Source organism: Lepisosteus oculatus, chromosome 6 (assembly GCF_040954835.1).
Source record: "Lepisosteus oculatus isolate fLepOcu1 chromosome 6, fLepOcu1.hap2, whole genome shotgun sequence".
NCBI classification, from domain to species: domain Eukaryota; kingdom Metazoa; phylum Chordata; class Actinopteri; order Semionotiformes; family Lepisosteidae; genus Lepisosteus; species Lepisosteus oculatus.
In genome coordinates this window covers 27,516,714-27,533,956 of record NC_090701.1, presented here as the reverse complement: position 1 = coordinate 27,533,956, position 17,243 = coordinate 27,516,714, and the positions used below count along the sequence as shown (strand labels likewise).

The 17,243-nt window shown below is 42.5% G+C and overlaps 1 protein-coding gene across 5 annotated transcripts in view; it reads right to left on the bottom strand.

Moving 5' to 3' along the window:
• Window positions 1-310: 310 nt before the first annotated feature.
• Window positions 311-17,243, bottom strand: part of rhpn1 (rhophilin, Rho GTPase binding protein 1) — a 48,784-nt gene continuing 31,851 nt past the window's right edge. For 4 of the 5 annotated variants that reach the window (XM_006634211.3, XM_069191133.1, XM_015354263.2 and 1 more), the window contains 8 exons: window positions 16,706-16,893; window positions 13,250-13,406; window positions 12,558-12,677; window positions 10,481-10,675; window positions 9,241-9,317; window positions 8,267-8,413; window positions 6,920-7,078; window positions 311-5,995 (listed from right to left, as the gene is read on the bottom strand). In XM_006634211.3, the coding sequence (XP_006634274.1) occupies window positions 5,795-5,995; window positions 6,920-7,078; window positions 8,267-8,413; window positions 9,241-9,317; window positions 10,481-10,675; window positions 12,558-12,677; window positions 13,250-13,406; window positions 16,706-16,893 (1,244 nt within the window). In that variant the 3' untranslated portion in view covers window positions 311-5,794. The remainder of the gene's footprint in view (window positions 5,996-6,919; window positions 7,079-8,266; window positions 8,414-9,240; window positions 9,318-10,480; window positions 10,676-12,557; window positions 12,678-13,249; window positions 13,407-16,705; window positions 16,894-17,243) is intronic. The other variant, XR_001479179.2, reaches the window with a different exon arrangement.

The following is a 17,243-nucleotide window of genomic DNA, read 5'->3' as shown; positions in this document are numbered from 1 at the left end:
TTGCCTTGCATTTTAAATATCTTGTTACTGATGTATGAGTTACATGGTCCAAGTTTACTGTGAGCTCCAATCAGAGGGCCCTGGTAAGAGTTAACCCAAGTTTTCTTTTTTTCTTCAAGGCAGTTTAAAAAAGGAATGTTTGGCCATTATCAGATCAGCAGTGCCGTGAAGCCTGGGTGTGCCGCCATCATATTCCCACTTCCCGTTCCAGGAAGCTTTGGAAAATGCCCCCTTTAACTCATTGGGCTGCTTGAACTTCGCATACCACTGCAGGAAAACAAAAAAATGAATTTGAGAAATGTACACATGGTTTTCAGATTTCTTCACTTTATTCATCTGAGCACATCTTCCGTTTCGAGTCGCCAGCCAAGCGCTGACAACTGGGTCTTGTCTGCCGTTTCTGTGGAGATTCTACTGTGTGTGAGCACCACCTACTGACAGATCGAAGCAATTGCACACACATGGTTTTCATCTGTAGAGCAAACTGTCTTGAAATTTGGTGCTTTGCTGTTTTCAGCTTCCCACCATTAAGTCTAAAGGATCCGAATTGTTGAACCACACCACACCATTTCTCTCAAACTCTATCACTGCACTTAGGAATATTAACTCACAATCAAAGCAAACAGCACACAATTTCCAAAACAGTATTTTTACATAGAAATTGAAACATGGGCATTAAGACATACACAAAATACACTAACCTCTGGAAGAGTTCATCATAGTTTACAGCTGACAGCAGAGAAAAAGCCTGATGGTAGCAGCAGAACCATTATACATATATCTAACAATACATTAATGTTCACAGGACAGAAAAACCTTAAATAAAAATTTTCCCTGGACAAAGACACAACTATGTATAGGCCCTCTTGGCACAGCCATTTCACCTAGCTCATTTCAGTGATTTTGGGCAGTTCTCCATGACACTCGCTCCTTCTCAGTTTTCTTGTATGATACCAGTATTGCAATATATTTATTCAGTGTAAATATTAACAACGTTTACCAGCGGTTAGTGCAGATCACCCTATTATACAAGCATGTTATGACTTGGACTAATTAGTATGTTAACAGAATGCCTTCCATTAGTTTGGCACATTTTTAAATAATTTTCCAGACTGGACAAACTTGAAGGCTGTTTTGTGCTATCCAAGGATCCATGATACCAGTGACAAAGGTATCAGAATTGAACTACAAAGAAATAAAGACAGAAAGCTGCTCGGTGTTCTCTGTATCACAGCAAAGCTCTTCAGTCTCACAAGTCATGTGAGTTATTGTTACATTCTGTACCCTTATGCATTCTGTTAGATCTCACCTCATTATACATTAAAATAACAGGAAGAATAAAAATCCCAATTTACATAGCAAATATGCCAAGGACCTGGTGGGTGCTGCAAAACCTGTGAACAAGAGGTAATATTCACTCAAACACAGGTATAGAAAGCGAGTTTGAGGGCACAAAATTAAGTGTATCACACTGAGAAGAGGAGGTGGCTCCAGTTCTCTAGATGCAATAGGAAAGGCTTTCTAGGCAACTGTTTCTGTAGTCAGGGTAATACCCTTATTGGCCTTTGCCTTTTCACAAATATGGTTTCTCTAACCAGAGTGAGGAGCAGGGCAGGCTTCGCAAGCCTGCTCTGAGTCCTACCTGAGAGAAGTGACACACAGAGAATAATGTACCATAATTCACTGCCAAGCTGGTTTCTAAAGTCCTGCCTGAGAGATGCAGAAGCCTACAGACCTCAAAAACTAAAAGAAAAAATGCAATGGCAATAACACCCATTTAAACACCTGCAAACACTCTGAAAAGTCCCATAAGACACTGCACGATCCACCTCTGATCTGGATTAAAGAATCAGATTGTCTTGTCCCGGATTTCGGCCAGGGCTCGTCTGTGTTCATCCTTAGGGCTTAGCTCAAGCTCCCAGCTTCACACAATCCTGGAGCAACCAAAGCCAGCAGGGGCTTATCCCAGCAGAGAACTGGCTCATTAGACGATTCCCAAGCCACACCGTCCAGGAAGGACTGAAGAGTTGAAATACCCTCTCCGCTACAGGAAAAACAGAAGTAAGTTTTGATTTGCGTTCTCCCCGTCTCCCCTGGTGTTTGTATCGATCAGCAATACTTTAGGAAATAAAACTATCTGTTCAGGTAGGAACATCTGGATTTCCTTTGGAAATATTTCCTTTTGTTTTACTCTTGTTTTTTTGCAAACACCTAAGGTTAAGGATGCATCTCAAATTCATAGTGTATCTTTTTTTATCAGCAAAAAGTATCATAATCCATATAATCATGCTACTAAAATTTTCAACTGTCATCTACTTTGTCTTCAAGAAGATCTACTGCTTGATGAAATAACCACTGTACATCGCATAAATTAAAATTCAGCTCGAACAGAAACAGGTGATTGATTTAAATTTTATCAACCATTCCATGGTGGTATACAGAACTCCACTGATCTTTTTAAACCTTCTTGAAGGAATGCTGTGAATTTGCTTGATACATTACAAATTCAGATTAATAAAAACAGACATTTTCCTACCTTCCACTTCATTTAAACATAAGTTTGGCTTTTAGATGACTTTATTGAAACCCCCACTACAATATGCAATTGTCCTATTCCAAACCAGAACTGTTAAATTGTGACAAAATTAAACATAAAGGATACAGTGTGGCACCCCTGAGATATACAGTATGAAACAGTACACATTCAGCCTCTCATGCTTGGTAGCAGCCTGCTGATGTTGGGAAAGTGTTTCTAAGAAAGACTCACATGTACCCCGGGACTAAGCCTAGCGCCCTGAGACTAGAACACTCCAGTACATGAACAGCTGTGCTTTAACAAGCACCTCACTCACCAATTTCAAACAATACATCCAGTGCTATTTTAAATGGTTAATTGGATTGTTTAATTGTAAAAAAAGAACAGACTTCTCCCATAAATTAATGAAATTATTTGCTTGCTGTAGTGGCTTCCACTTTGAAAGCAATATTTGAACAATACCAACATCTTGGTATCTGGGGGAATTAGAAAAACACCACCAGCCAGGGAGAAAACAAGTGCGTTGTTATGTTTGAGGAGAAGGGTCACTCAGTATGTTCAACTGATGTAGCTGTCATGACAAGAGTATGATTTTGAAATACTTCATCCTGGAACCCTTCACTTCCATCAGGGAGATCCGAACACCATTCCCTGGAAGGTCACAGTGAACCAGCCACCTTAACAATACAGCTTGACAAGATCTTCCTTACCCCAGGCAATATTTCTCTTGGAAATGTGCATCGTACTCCAAGTCTCGGATTAAAACTCAGTTTTCCAGATGAGCTGCCTTAGTCCCCCGCTGGCAAGGATGGTAGCAGTGTGCAAAGAGCAGCATCTCCACGAACCACATGGCTAGCTGTACAGAGTTCCCCATGTGGGTGAAGCCACTGTGTCAGGAAAACCGTCTGTAAAGTATTTTCACAACAAAGGGCATCGCACTAGGAAACCTTTCAAAAGTAATATGATTTTATCCCTCTCTGTTTCACGCTGTTTTCAGACCATGAAATGACTTGGACATCTAAGTGTCAACACAGCAATGCTGACTGTACTAATTGCGGCCCTGTTTTGGGGGCAAACCACAAGAGTGCAACACAAGGTAGGGAACAGTGCTGGAAGAAAGATTCCCTCCTTAAAAAGCCTGATGTTTACACAACCACTGAGAAACAGAACAAGGAAACAAGTTACAGAAAAATGCTTCCAGGGGAGCCCTGTAATATGAGCTACATAAAACCACTGTTGTTAAACCCATTGACTTCCTATTTAGTGTACTGCAAAGGGCTGTGGGTAGGAAGTGGAATTATGGCTGCACTATCCATCCACACTTTATCAAAAAGCTGTTTAATTCTGGTAAGTGAGGTGTGAGGGAACCTGGTGCCTCTACCAGGAGCAAAAGGCACACATGTAACAAGCACACAGGAACAATTCAGACATACCATTTAACATAACTAGCATGTCTTTTAGAGGAGGTAAACACATCATATAAACTCTATATAGCAGGCACCCCAAATACACTATCCACTGTGGCACCATGCCACCCATGACTCCAGAAAGTTAAATGAAAAAAGGGTTAACATTTTCACAATGCTCTATTTGTGCATGTTAATCAGAGTGTAGATATAAATAAAGTGTAAAACCAGGAAAGATAACATTGATAGGCCTCCAGGCTATTTATCAAAACATAATGCCATTTTTTTCAAGATCAAACTCATGGATTTGTTTTTTAATCACTTTTGTAATGTGTAATTAATATTATTCCACTCAAACTTGAACTGAAAGCTTGTCTGTGTTACAGATCCCAGGTCACTCATCTAAAGAGAACCCAGTGCACGAGTCAGGTATCTCCAAAAATGATGCTGGCAATACTGTATATTTTCTCATTTAAAGAGACATGATCTTCCATCTTGCTTTCCTCAGCCCCTACAGTTTTTCTCTATAGTCACTTTTTAAAAAATATATTACATATAATTACATTTAACAGAAATGGTTGTTTTTTGACAACTGAACCAGTCACGTCAAAGAGCAAAACATTGTTTATCTTCAAAAGGTTTTGTTTGTGAATTTTAATTTTCTTTTCATTTACACTGACTCAATGTCCCAACACACAGCTACAAAGAATGTGCTGGTGTTTAGACTTGAGATTAGTTCAAGAGGGTCCAGTGGCAGCTAGAATGAGTACAATACAGTGCCCAAGTGAAACACTGTGCTTCCCCACTCTGTGCACGTGGCTTGGCCAGTTCTGCCAGGGTAATAACATTGCAAGAGCCCTGTCTCCTTGCTCAGCCATCAGGAGCCTGTGCCAGGGCATCTCGGTTTCAAAACACTGAGAGCTGTGTTGCGCTGACTCATGGTTCTGTGTGAGTGGTCAGTCTGTTAGAAATATATTCTGCTACTAAGTGTATTGGTCACAGTCTGTAAATGAAGGTCATTCAGCCCATCTAGCTCACTGGCCTGCTTGTGACCCCATTTATCTCAGCCATCAATTTCTGGACAGAAGCGAAGGATGATACCATTTCTTGGTATAAGCTTGAATAACATGGCTGGACAGCTTGTTCCAGAACCCAAAAACCCTTTGCGTAAAAAGCACACTTCTTGTTCTTGGTTTAAGAATGACTTCCAGTGAGTTTCTAAGTGTATCCTATGGGTCCCATTTCACTGTTGAATTCAAAGCAGCCCACAGGCGGAAGCAGTTATCAATCGAAGCCAAAGAGCTAGTCAGTATGGTGTAACCAGGAAGCCATACAAGAGCATGGTCTCACTGGCTTATTGGCTCTACGTGCTGGATGGCTTCCAGCTCTGAGTACTGTTGCGCAGTTGTCTACCTAAAGTTAGCTGCAGCTCATGTTGTCCCCAACATCCACCTCACCTCACCACAAAAATGTCTACACTGCTGCAGTTCCTGAAATGGGCACATTGCCCATGGTTCCTATTTTCTTCTCAATACACGCTATGGCTGTGTGTGAAATTTAAGACAGCAGTAAAAACCATGTCTCTACCATGTGTGCCACAGTCATACCCGGCACCACCTCAGTCCGCCCTCTGAGGGAATCTCTGTTTTCTCGGTCGCCAATTACTGGCTTTCCTTCTGGTTTCTGCGGTCATCATCCTGGCGTGTCTCTCGAGAGCCTGCCGTCTTGTCGGCCCGGGCATCTTACTCTCTCGCTCACTGTCCACCCTCTGCTTAGTCCACCTGTATTCAAGGTCGTTCTCAGGAGGTGAGCTTGGATTGGTGTCTCTCTGGGTCTCCCTCCGCCTCCCTGCCTAGTACATGGCCTCGCTGTCTCGGAAGTTGGTAAACGGGAGGTTGAAGGTGCCACCTGCCCTCTTTTTGCTGGCAGTGCTGCTCTTCTTCTTATTCCAGAGCAACAGGTAGCCGGAGCCTCGGACGGCCGTGCTGGGATTCTTGAGCCGTGTGTTTTCCTTGTCACCCCCCGCAGAGAGCAGCACACACTTCTTCTCTCCCTGCACAGAGGAAAATCTGGTGAGCACGCTGTCGAAGGAATACAGGCCCAGTGCCAGGAAGTATATTCAAATCATAAGCTGTTTTGTTTACCACCTTTCAATCATCTCAAAGAACTTGAGAATACATACAGAACACAGTACACAATAAAAAATAATGAAAGAAAATTCCAAAGCCAAAAAAATAAACCAGATACAGAAGAAAAAAATAATTTCTAAAATAGCATTTGCGGTTACTGGGCACCCTAAAAGGACAAATTCCACCCATCCTGGTGACTGAAAGTAATTGATTTGGTACTTTGTTTGGACACAACAAGCTGTGGTTCTGAAAATCCAAAATATTGGCCCTAATTTTAGCACCTAATTTGACTAAAGGCCAAATAGACTAAATGTATCCTTATTTTTTAATGCAAAAAAGTAATTGTCACAAAAAGTATTTTATTCTTATATTATTCATCCAATACAGGGTCACAGGGCAGCCAGAGCCTATCCCAGCAAGCAACAGGTGCAAGGCAGGGTACACCCTGGATAGGACATTTATCCATCGCAGAGCAGACAGATACAACCACAAACAAGGGCCACATTTTCTAGAAGCTAATTAACCTTGAAGTATGTCTTTAGATTGTGGTAGGAAACCCATGCGAACACAGGGAGAATATACAAACTCCATGCAAACAGCAGCAATGCTACCCACTGCACCCCGGTGCCATTGTATCAGAATTTCTTTATTATAACCAAATTATTGACTATCCCAGCCCTAGTACTGGATACCTAGGTACTAGCCCTAGTACTGGATTTTTTAAGTAACTACTGATACCCCAAAAATGAAGAGTTTGTTTCAGGAGCTGTGAAAAGTGGTTCGACATTCCCTGCGGAGTCCCTCTCATGCCCACGGTGATGGCGACAAGCCAGTGTGGAGCGTCCTACCTGTCCTCCCTGCTCCGGGCTGTGCAGGGTGATGACACCCAGCTCCACGCCTGCCTCGCCTGAGCTCTTCAGGATCTGCACCACCTCGGCGTGCTTGGCCCACCTGCAGTCCTCCCCATCCACAGACACAATGTAGTCTCCCTCCCGCAGGCCTGCCTCCTGAAACACACACAGCATCTCATTGCTGCTCCCCTGAAAGACCCTTACTGATACCACACACCTGACAAAGTATAATTACTGATGGTCACACTGTATAGTCAAAACCTCCTTGTATTATCCTGTAGAGGAGTGCTCGCTAAATCCCCCGGGGAACTCCTATTTAAGTTGTGTGGTCTAATTAAAAGGGAGTAGATCTGAATTAGTTTGCATTACTGGATTACCCTCCTGGCTGAAGAGTCTGGTATCCCCCAAAAGAAGCAAGTGGGACCCCTTAACACAGTTGCCGAATTAAAGTTAGAGAGTTTCAAACAGAAGATGAAAGGGGATAAGGCTAACAGATTAATAGGGCTGCCAGGGATGTGAACGGGGAGTCCGGTGGATGCAGGAAGGGAAAGAAACTAATACAGAAGATGTTGCAGGATGTGGGGGAGGGTGGGACACCTGACGATGAAGACGGAAAGAGAAGTTTGAAGAAGGGAAGGAGCAAACCAGGCAGGCAAGGAAGGATTGAGAGAGTGATGGAGGGAAGGAATAGATGGGTATAGAGGGGAGGATGGGTGGCAGCCCCTGGGGGAGACTCTGCTGGAGCCCCACGGAGGGGAGCCATCTTCAGGATGGGCAGACAGAAAGGGGAGAGTGGACAACTCCAGCAGGCAGTTTGTTTTCCCTGTGTGGACAGGCCGGACTGGTGTGGCTCACTTTTTTAAAAAAAGACACGCAAGGGAAAAAGACGCTGGGCAGAAAATCGGCGACCGGAAGAGTTTCAAGCAAACTGTTTTGGCTGAGACAGACAGGGTCAGATGAAAGGCAGAGTGGCGAGTAAACAAATACTTGTTAAATCAGTAATTATATTCTTAATAGAAGAAGAAGGCTCCGCAGCCGAAATGTTGTTTCTTTTCTTCTCTTTACAGCATGGAATAAACCTTTGCTTGTTTTTTTTCAGCCTGTATGCTGACGCAGCTACCTACAGTACTTGAACTTCTTACTAATACTATTATTATAATAGTTATATATACAATAATACAGAGAATATCAGTAATTACATTCTTAATAATCTAATAAGAATTTTCTCTGTTATGGATACACTGCAAGAGCACCCTGGCCCTGCTGTTAGCTGTAAGTTAGGGCTGTGCAGTCTTAAACTGCCAAGAGGAATGAGCCAAAGAGTAATGGAGAAGAAGGGAGTACCGCAGCACAGCCCCCTGGCACGACGCCAGCAACCAGCACTGGCGAGTCCCCCCGCAGTGTGAGGCCGAAGCTCCTCTCCCCCCTCCCCAGACGGACCCGCCGCTGGGCGCTCCACCGGTGTTTGGCCGAGAAGACCGACAGAGGGCCCTGGAGATACACACACAAGCACATCCTTTTGCTTAGGAGATATATACAATGTAAAGCAGCAGCTCTACAGGCAACCTGGTCTTTCAAACAAAGAGTCTTTTAAAATCAAGGGCAGCAGGAGTCTGAAGGACACTACCCTGCCACAGTACCTGGGCTTGTTCAAGAAAATGCTAAGATCAAAACAGCATGGACGGGCTGAATGGCCTCCTTTCATCTGAAAACTTTCCAATATTCTTAGGTCCATTACAGTACTTTCACACAGCTGCCACACCTATTGTTATAAAGAAAGCCAGCTATAATGTGTGAGAGAGGTGAGAGAAGTAAAACCAATGCGAATTCGAAGGGCTGCAGAGTGAGCAGTTGATCTGAAGCACGTTCCAAGTGTGCGCTTGTCTGATTCCAGCAGAGGGGGCTGCTGTGCAGCTTCAAGTACATGTTTTCAGCAGAAGAACAGTATACAGTGCCCTACAGGTTCACGTCTCGCCAGAGGCACTGAAAGTGAACCCATCTCTATAGAATGGTGGGGGCTACTGAATACTGTTACCACCTTCTTTAGACTTTAATTTCAATGTGGTAAGTTATTGTAAGGAATGCTTTCCAAATTAAATTTGGATTTGCTCTTTGCTTTAATAAAGGTGACCAGAAACAAGAGCTGGATCAGTAATACCACTATTTCCACACACATTTACACAAAACATTGGCACTGAAGAAGGCTCCATGGCCGAAACACTGTGTTTTCTTTCTTCTTTTTTTCAAAATGGAATAAACCTATTACTTGCTCACTTGTTTACAGCCACAGTCCTGCATATCCCTTTACAAATACTTACCAGCTGGTGAAAAATGTCGGTAATTCTAATTTTTGAAAAGTTTGGAGTTTTGATTTCTGGCTTCTGCTGCGTTTTAGCTGAAAAAAACAGAAGAATAAAAGCTATTTTGAGATTTACCTCAATTTCACAGAAATGTTTTGCTAGAAGAGCATGTAGAATGAACTTTGTGGGCTTGGGATTTGGAATAAACCCCATCAGAGGCTCCAGTACTAATGCTAACCTGCCGTGGTAGAATGTGTCACAAAGCAGTGACATTTCACAAAAACATGCCAACACGAAGACCGCTCCTTACAGATGATCTCACTTTACTTAATATCATAGTGTCCGAAAATATATCACTGCCCGGGTTCACACAAGACTATGTGAAAAACCCAGTTTGTGACTTTCAGCAGATAAGAATCTTTTGGACTTCTTTATTTCTTTATCAAGGGCAGACATCTGAAAAAAATGCAATAATTTTTAGTGGCAATTTATTTTAATGAAATGTGTGTACAAGAATTAGACTGTGTCACACCACAACTTTGGTGAGGGTATCTCAGGCCAAAAAGGCATGCAAAAAATCAATTATAAAGAAAGCAAGCACACAGCAGCGCTTCAGTGCATAAATATTTATTCTAGTGCAATATAAGCTGAGAAAAACAGAAACTTGGCACAACTTTTTAAATTGCTGTTCAACTTAAGTAAGAAAACTTGCAATTTTCTTACTTTTACCTATAACATATCAAATAAAATAAATTGTAATAATTTCAAACATACTATTCTTTAAACATTTATATAATATTTTACTCAATGTGAATAAATTAACATTAACTAGGCATTAGCTGGTCTGTCCAATCTCTGGAGAACATTTTTCCCTCTGGCACGATAAAGACAACTATTGGTGTCTGGTTCTATGGGTCCTTCAAGCAGGAAGTGAGTATTATTGAGTCTGTTATTTTGTATAAGTATTTGTGATGATTTTAAATACTTATGAACCTGTGTTCTTTAATTGTGTGCACCAACAGGTGCAAATACTACTTACTAGCCACAGCAAGAAGAACCTATTGTTTGGTCGAATATGTATGTTTCACTTTTCCTAACATGGTGGCTGGAGCCTGCTTTGTCACAGACTGCAAAAACTGAAACTAAGCAGCTAATTGAAAAAAAATATTTCGACAATATCTTACAGTACATGTTAGGAGACTAAGATAAGATGGCCTTCAGAGGGATAACAAAGAATACCCAAAGCCCCAGTACTCACGATGAATGCTAGGAACCTCACAGGTCTCAAAAAAGTCATCCTCGTGGTCAATCTCAGAGTATTTGTCCAGCGAGCGCCTGTGCGTGAAAGACAGCACCTCCTGCAGGATGTCCATCTTGCGGAGGATCCTGCAGAGGCTGTGAATGCGCATGGCCTCCTCGTGCTGGATGACAGCCCTCTTCAGGTGCGCCTTTCCTGCACACAGCACACACCGGCCATGAGCTTCGAGCTCAGGAACGCATGCGTTCACAGTGAAGGGGGAACTGCGGTTATTAAATAACTTCCTTGACGGTATAGAAAAATGTTCCGAATTTTGAATTAAGCACAAACCTTTTGTGAAAATACTGCAAGTCTTGTTGTTGTTGTTTTGGCACCTTCCTGCTCCCTAGTCTCCGTAAATGACTAATGTAATGTGATGTATGAGCGTATGAATATAGATTGTGCAGCAGACATTTCACCGCAGAAATGTTCCAACTTGATCTGCATGCGGAGTTAACAAATAAGTAGTATTTGTCTGAAAAAAAGTCTCCAAATCAAAAGCAATAGTTCTATTGGATTAAAAGAGATATATTCACTAGCTTGCTTGTTTACAGTGTCAAGGGGTCACAAACGTCCCTGGAAGTTTTGTTGCCACATTCTAAAAAGCAGAACATAGCACTGCGCATACCTGGAAATTTAATCTATTTTGTGATGTTAAAATATAGGTTTTACAAGTTACTGTGTACATTTTAGTTCATTATTTAGTCATTAGTCCATCAATGCTGATTCTTTCTAACTCCAATATATGAAAATAGCGTTGCAGTTCCTTTTTATCACCACTGGAAATCGCACAGTCAACCCTGTGCTCATACACTGAAGTATGAGATGTAGTGAAGCGTTAAAAAAATTCTGTAACTATTCCACTGTATTACAGAAAAGAAAAGACGTTACAAACGAGAGGACCTTCAGGCCAGTTTGGTGGTTAATAGTTAATGATCCAAAGATCTCATCCAGCCATCCCCTGAAAGAAGTCAGGGTACTGGCTTCAACAACACGAGTGGGTAGCTTGTCCCAGACTTCAACATCCCTTTGTCTTAAGAAGTGCCTCCTGTTGACTGCTTTGCTGTAAATGTTCTTTCACATTTCCAGGTATGTGCTCTGGAAATGTTAATTCTTCCAGTGCTGTTCTGTTAAATGTTAACTGTTAATTCTGAAGGGGCTGACGTTTATAGTGCACTTGAGGACACTTGTTTTGGGTCTCGTGATCTTCTCTATTCAAGTCTAAAAAGGTTCAGGTGTTATGCTAGTCTGACCCCAGAATAACAAATCTAAACGGGATTTAGGCATCACTGATTTAGATGGTATCTGGACGCTATTAAGGTGTCAGAGCAGAGTGTCTCCGGAAACTGATGAAACTGATGAAACAGCAATCGAGACAGTCAGCAATGTTGCATAATGTCTTACATATAAAAACAGTGACAAACAACAGGAGGTCATTCATCCCATCTAGCTCATTTGGAAGTTAATATTTAATTGATGCAAGTATCTCACCTCAACAAACAAACATCAGATATCGGCTTCAATTACATGGCAGGGTAGTTTGTTCCATACTTATTTACACAGCAGATTTTGTCTTTTGTGCTCTACACACAGCAAGAGTATAGTTTTAATTACATTGAACTTACTGTAGCTTTTTGTAAAAGACAGATGCATGTGAGCAAACTGACTGACTAGTTTTTAACAGTCGAGTTCTGTCCTGTTGGCATTTCAGGCTCATGTATAGTTTGAAGAACATCAGAAAAAGTATTTGAGACCTTGAGACTCAATCTCAGTCTGGGACTTCTTTGTAAAGTCTCAAAGAATTGGACCTGCATTTATTTTACACTGAACACCCACAGCAAACACTACATACAAAAGAGGATTTGCCTTGTGCATCTGTTGGTTTCAGAGTGGGCTGTTCCGGTCTCCTGTCGTACAGGTGTGGACCCCTGAGATTATGTGGACACGTATGGCTCTGACACCCCCACTGAAGGCAGACTTTCCTGCATCTGTGTATCTGTGGACCCATGCAGACATGCGGTGAGGAGACAGTGCTCACCCAGCCTGCGCCTCTCCTCGGCATCCCGCAGCACCACGTTGAGCGAGGGCCCTTGTGGCTTCGTGGCGTGAAACTGCAACAGCGCCTTCTCGCTCTTGCCTTCGTCCTCCGCAGAAGGCACTGCCGGCAGACACACGCACACCGTAATGTGGCAAAGCACATACGTACATAAGAAATATTTCAAATGAGAGGTCATTCAGCCCTGTTCGATAGTTAGAATTTAAATGATCCAATAATCTCATCCAGCTGTTTCCCAAAACTGAGATTTTGGCTTTTTTCAAGCACGTGGCTGGGTAGCTTGTTCCCTACTCCCACAATTAAAATTGTGCAAAAAAGTTCCTCCCTTTCTCAGTTTTAAATACACATTTCCACCTATGTCTAACATTGTAAGTGTGTTTCGTAAAACAATGTGCCATGTTGTGAAAATGCAGGCCAGAATGTGAATCTCTTGCTGATTCTCTCCAGCAAGACGGAACATCCTTTTGCTGCTGTGTTTACTGTTGCTTTGGTGGTGTTACTGTCGAAAGTCTTATACTACGTCTCCAAATCAGATGACAGTAGCAAGGCAATGTTTAGTAAACCACTGAAGAATGACTGATCCATTCAACATTTTCACCATTTACTGAACTCTTCAAAAGAAAAGACTTGGAGATTGAGAACAGCAATTAATTGGAAAGCGCAGAGACACTCACCGTCGTGGTCGCACAGTGCGACAGAAGCATAGTAATGAGAGAGGGCCTTGAAGTGCTCCGCTTTGACCTGGACCATGGTGGCCCAGGAAAAGGGCACATAGTCCTTCACGGGTGGCTGGGCCATGGTCTGGAACACCAGTGAGTACACATCAGCCACCTGTCCAGGGCCGAGAGAGAAGCAGCGCCTTCAGTTCACACCTCACTGCTCTCCATGCAGTCGCCTCTTTCGCCGGCTCACAAGCTGTCGAAGGACTGGCTACTGTAGCATTATATGAAGTCACAGCACAGTTCAGCAACGGTTTGAAGTAAGTTTAAATTTTTCTTATGAATAGACATCTTCAGAGAGTAGAGGCATACAATTCTCTCCCTATCTGCCAATCTATACTGTAGAAATATTAAAATGTCAGAGTCCGGATGTTGGTGAAAGAAGATCTGTTTATTCGGGAGATCATCTTGCAGAAGCTAGTCTCTCCGAAAGATGTTGCTCAGCGCTTTTTATACACAGTAACAGACAAACTTCCTACCTTTAGCATAGATTACCTCATCTCTAAAACGAACCATTCGTTCTTAGTCAAGCTTGAATAACGGAAAACAACTCCTTATTGAGACTTTCGTTATTGCTTACATTTGCAAAACAAGAAATTCGACTTCCCTTTTTACTATATTTAAGCCATGAGCTGTACTCACAGACCTATAGATGCCCCCTTGTATGTTCCCACTTGCTAGTGTTATAAGCAGTTAGAAAACTAAAAGATAAGCAGTCTGTTAGTTTTTATAAAATTTATAACATTCCTTCAATACTTTGAAACATCTCCCTCAGGTACCGTAAAAGTCAGCTTTAAAGAAACTTCATGAGCACATACAGTGGTGCTAGAAAGTTTGCGAACCCTTTAGAATTTTCTGAATTTCTGCATAAATTTGACCTAAAATTAGATCTTCATCTAAGTCATAAAAATAGAACAAACAAAACCCAATAATAATAATAATAATTGCTTATATATATATAGCGCTTTTCTGGACACTCCACTCAAAGCGCTTTACAGGTAATGGGGACTCCCCTCCACCACCACCAATGTGCACCACCTGGATGATGCGACGACAGCCATAGTGTGCCATAATGCTCACCACACATCAGTTATCAGTAGGGAAGAGAGCAGAGTAATGTAGCCAATTCATAGATGGGGATTATTAGGAGGCCATGATTGGTAAGGGCCAATGGCCCTTGGGAAATTTGGCCAGTTACATTCTCTTTTCGAGAAACGACCACAGAGAGTCAGGACCTCAGTTTTACCTCTCATCCGAAGGACGGCGCCTGTTTAAAGTATAGTGTCCCCATCACTATACTGGGGCATTAGGACCCACATGGACCACAGGGTGAGCACCCCCTGCTGGCCTCACTAACACCTCTTCCAGCAGCAACCATAGTTTTACCCGGGAGGTCTCCCATCCAGGTACTGACCAGGCTCACACCAGCTAAGCTTCAGTGGGTTGCCAGTTGTGAGTTGCAGGGTGATATGGCTGCTGGACAATAAAACAAATAACACACAGAAGGATATACTTTTCCTTCATTTATTGATCAAAATGATCCTAAATTAAATGTTTTTGCCAGAAAAAGTATGTGAACCTCTAGGATTATCAGTTCAGTTAAGGAGATAATTAGAGTCAGCAGTGTCAATCAATGTGATGACAATCAGGTGTGAGTTTGGGTGTCCCTGCCCTATTTAAAAAACAAACCTGAGTCTTCATTACCAAAGGCTGGTCTTCACCACAGGTTTGTGAGTGCATGCCATGCCATGCCATGCCATGCCATGCCATGCCATGCCATGCCATGCCATGCCTCGCCTCGCCTCGCCTCGCCTCGCCTCGCCTCCTGGATGAGACAGAAGACTACAGGAAGAATGTTCTGTGGACCAACGGGTCGAAAATAGAACTTTTTGGCTTCAATGAGAAACGTTTTGTTTGGTGAAAACCAAACACTGCATTCCAAAATAAAAACCTCATCCCAACCGTGAAACGTGCTGGTGGCAGTATCATGGTTTGGGGCTGTTTTGCTGCCACAGGACCAGGACGGCTTGCCATCACTGACGGAACTATAAATTCTGGATTGTACCAGCAAATTCTACAGGAGAATGTCAGGGTATCCGTGCATGAACTGAATCTCAATAGAAGGTGGGTCTTGGAGCAAGAAAATGACCCTAAACACACAAGTCAGTCTACCAAAGAATGGTTGAAGCAGAAGAAATTTTGTGTTTTGGAGTCAAAGTCCAGACCTTAATCCAATAGAAATGTTGTGGCAGGACCTGAAGCGGGGAGTTAATGCAAGAAAACCCACCACCATCGCTGAGTTGAAGCAGTTCTGTAAGGAGGAATGGGCCAATAATGTTGGATCATTTTGATCAATAAATTAATGAAAAAGTATATCCTTTTGTGTGCTATTTGTTTAAGTGGGTTCTCTTTATCTATTTTTATGACTTAGATGAAAATCTGATCACATTTTAGGTCAAATTTATGCAGAAATTCAGAAAATTCTAAAGGGGTCATAAACTTTCTAGCACCACTGTACATTTGTAAAAAGAGGTGCAAGTGTAATTCGTTCCCAGAAACCCTTTTGTATTGCGAAAAATCCTAAAAAGAAATATCTATTTCTTGTGGGGGAAAATTATGATCCACTCCGGACCCCAAAAATATATTTTTCACCAAAAAATGACAAAAGAAACAATAATAATAATAACTGACATGCTTACTAGTTAGACATCATGAATCATTAAGTATAGTACAGTACTGTACAGTAACAACTTCATTTGCTTTTAGTGTAATTACAAAATTTCAATTTCATTCTCTTAACACCTTAAGGGTCCATGAAAAAGTCTAACCCACAAATATGAAATGAAATGAAAACTAAGTTCAAACAATGCAGAAAGCAAGACGCAGTGAACTGTATGTCGCTCCTGCCACTCCTTATCCTCTGTGCTAGTTCTCAACCATACTAGCTAGTGGAAAGTGATGGGAATAGTCAATATGAAACGAGTCGCATGAGGACTTCCTCTTCACTCACTACTGTACATTGGGCAGAGGTTTCGAAATTTTTCTTCGTATCGCTTCTTGGTAGTTTCAAAGTTGGCTTTCGTTCTTCAAAATTTGGGTAACAATTCACATGGTTTTGAATTTGCATAAAAAGAACATGTATAAAAAGAAGTACGGGTGTATTTCAGGACCAGTATACAGTACATGTAGGATTAACACTTGCTCAACATACAGATTATTTTATACAGCAGTATTTTTGACAACACTTATCCCCCACCCTCACGTCACTTTGAAATGTGTCAGTCTGCAAACATTCCACACAGCTGGTGTCTTTCTGTCATCCTTAGCACATACAGAAATTAACTGAATTCAATGCTGCTCTGTCCAAACCCTGGCACAGGCCGTGGCGAGGGGTTGGTGTGGAGCACTCACCCTGGCAGCCTCCTGAGCCACCTGCAGGTGGGCAGCAACGTCGCCATCCCCCAGGAGCAGCACCACCTTCTCAAACACACACTCCTGCACCTGAGCGACCATGAGGCGCACCAGCATGTTGAGGGAGGGGGCACTCATGTCGAGGCTGGGCGCATTGGAGAAGTTCTCCTTCAGGTAGTTGAAGGCACCTGAACAGACACGGACCATAAACGCCCAGGAAAGCAGGAAAGTTTCGTACTCGTTCAGAACCACTTTCAACAGAGAACGGTCGGCCAACGAGCTGTGGTTTGTGGTGCTGACGATTGTCATGACCAGAATCACACATGATCTACTCCTGGCAACACTGCAAGATCCCAACCCTAACAGCCAGCTACAGTACCTGAAAATCTAGCCAGCAGCCATATCACCCTGCAACTGGCAACCCACTGAAGCACAGCGGGTTTGAGCCTGGTCAGTACGTTGATGGAAGACTCCTGGGAAAGACTAAGCTTGCTGCTGGAAGAAGTGTTAGTGTGGCCAGTAGGGGGCATTCACTCTG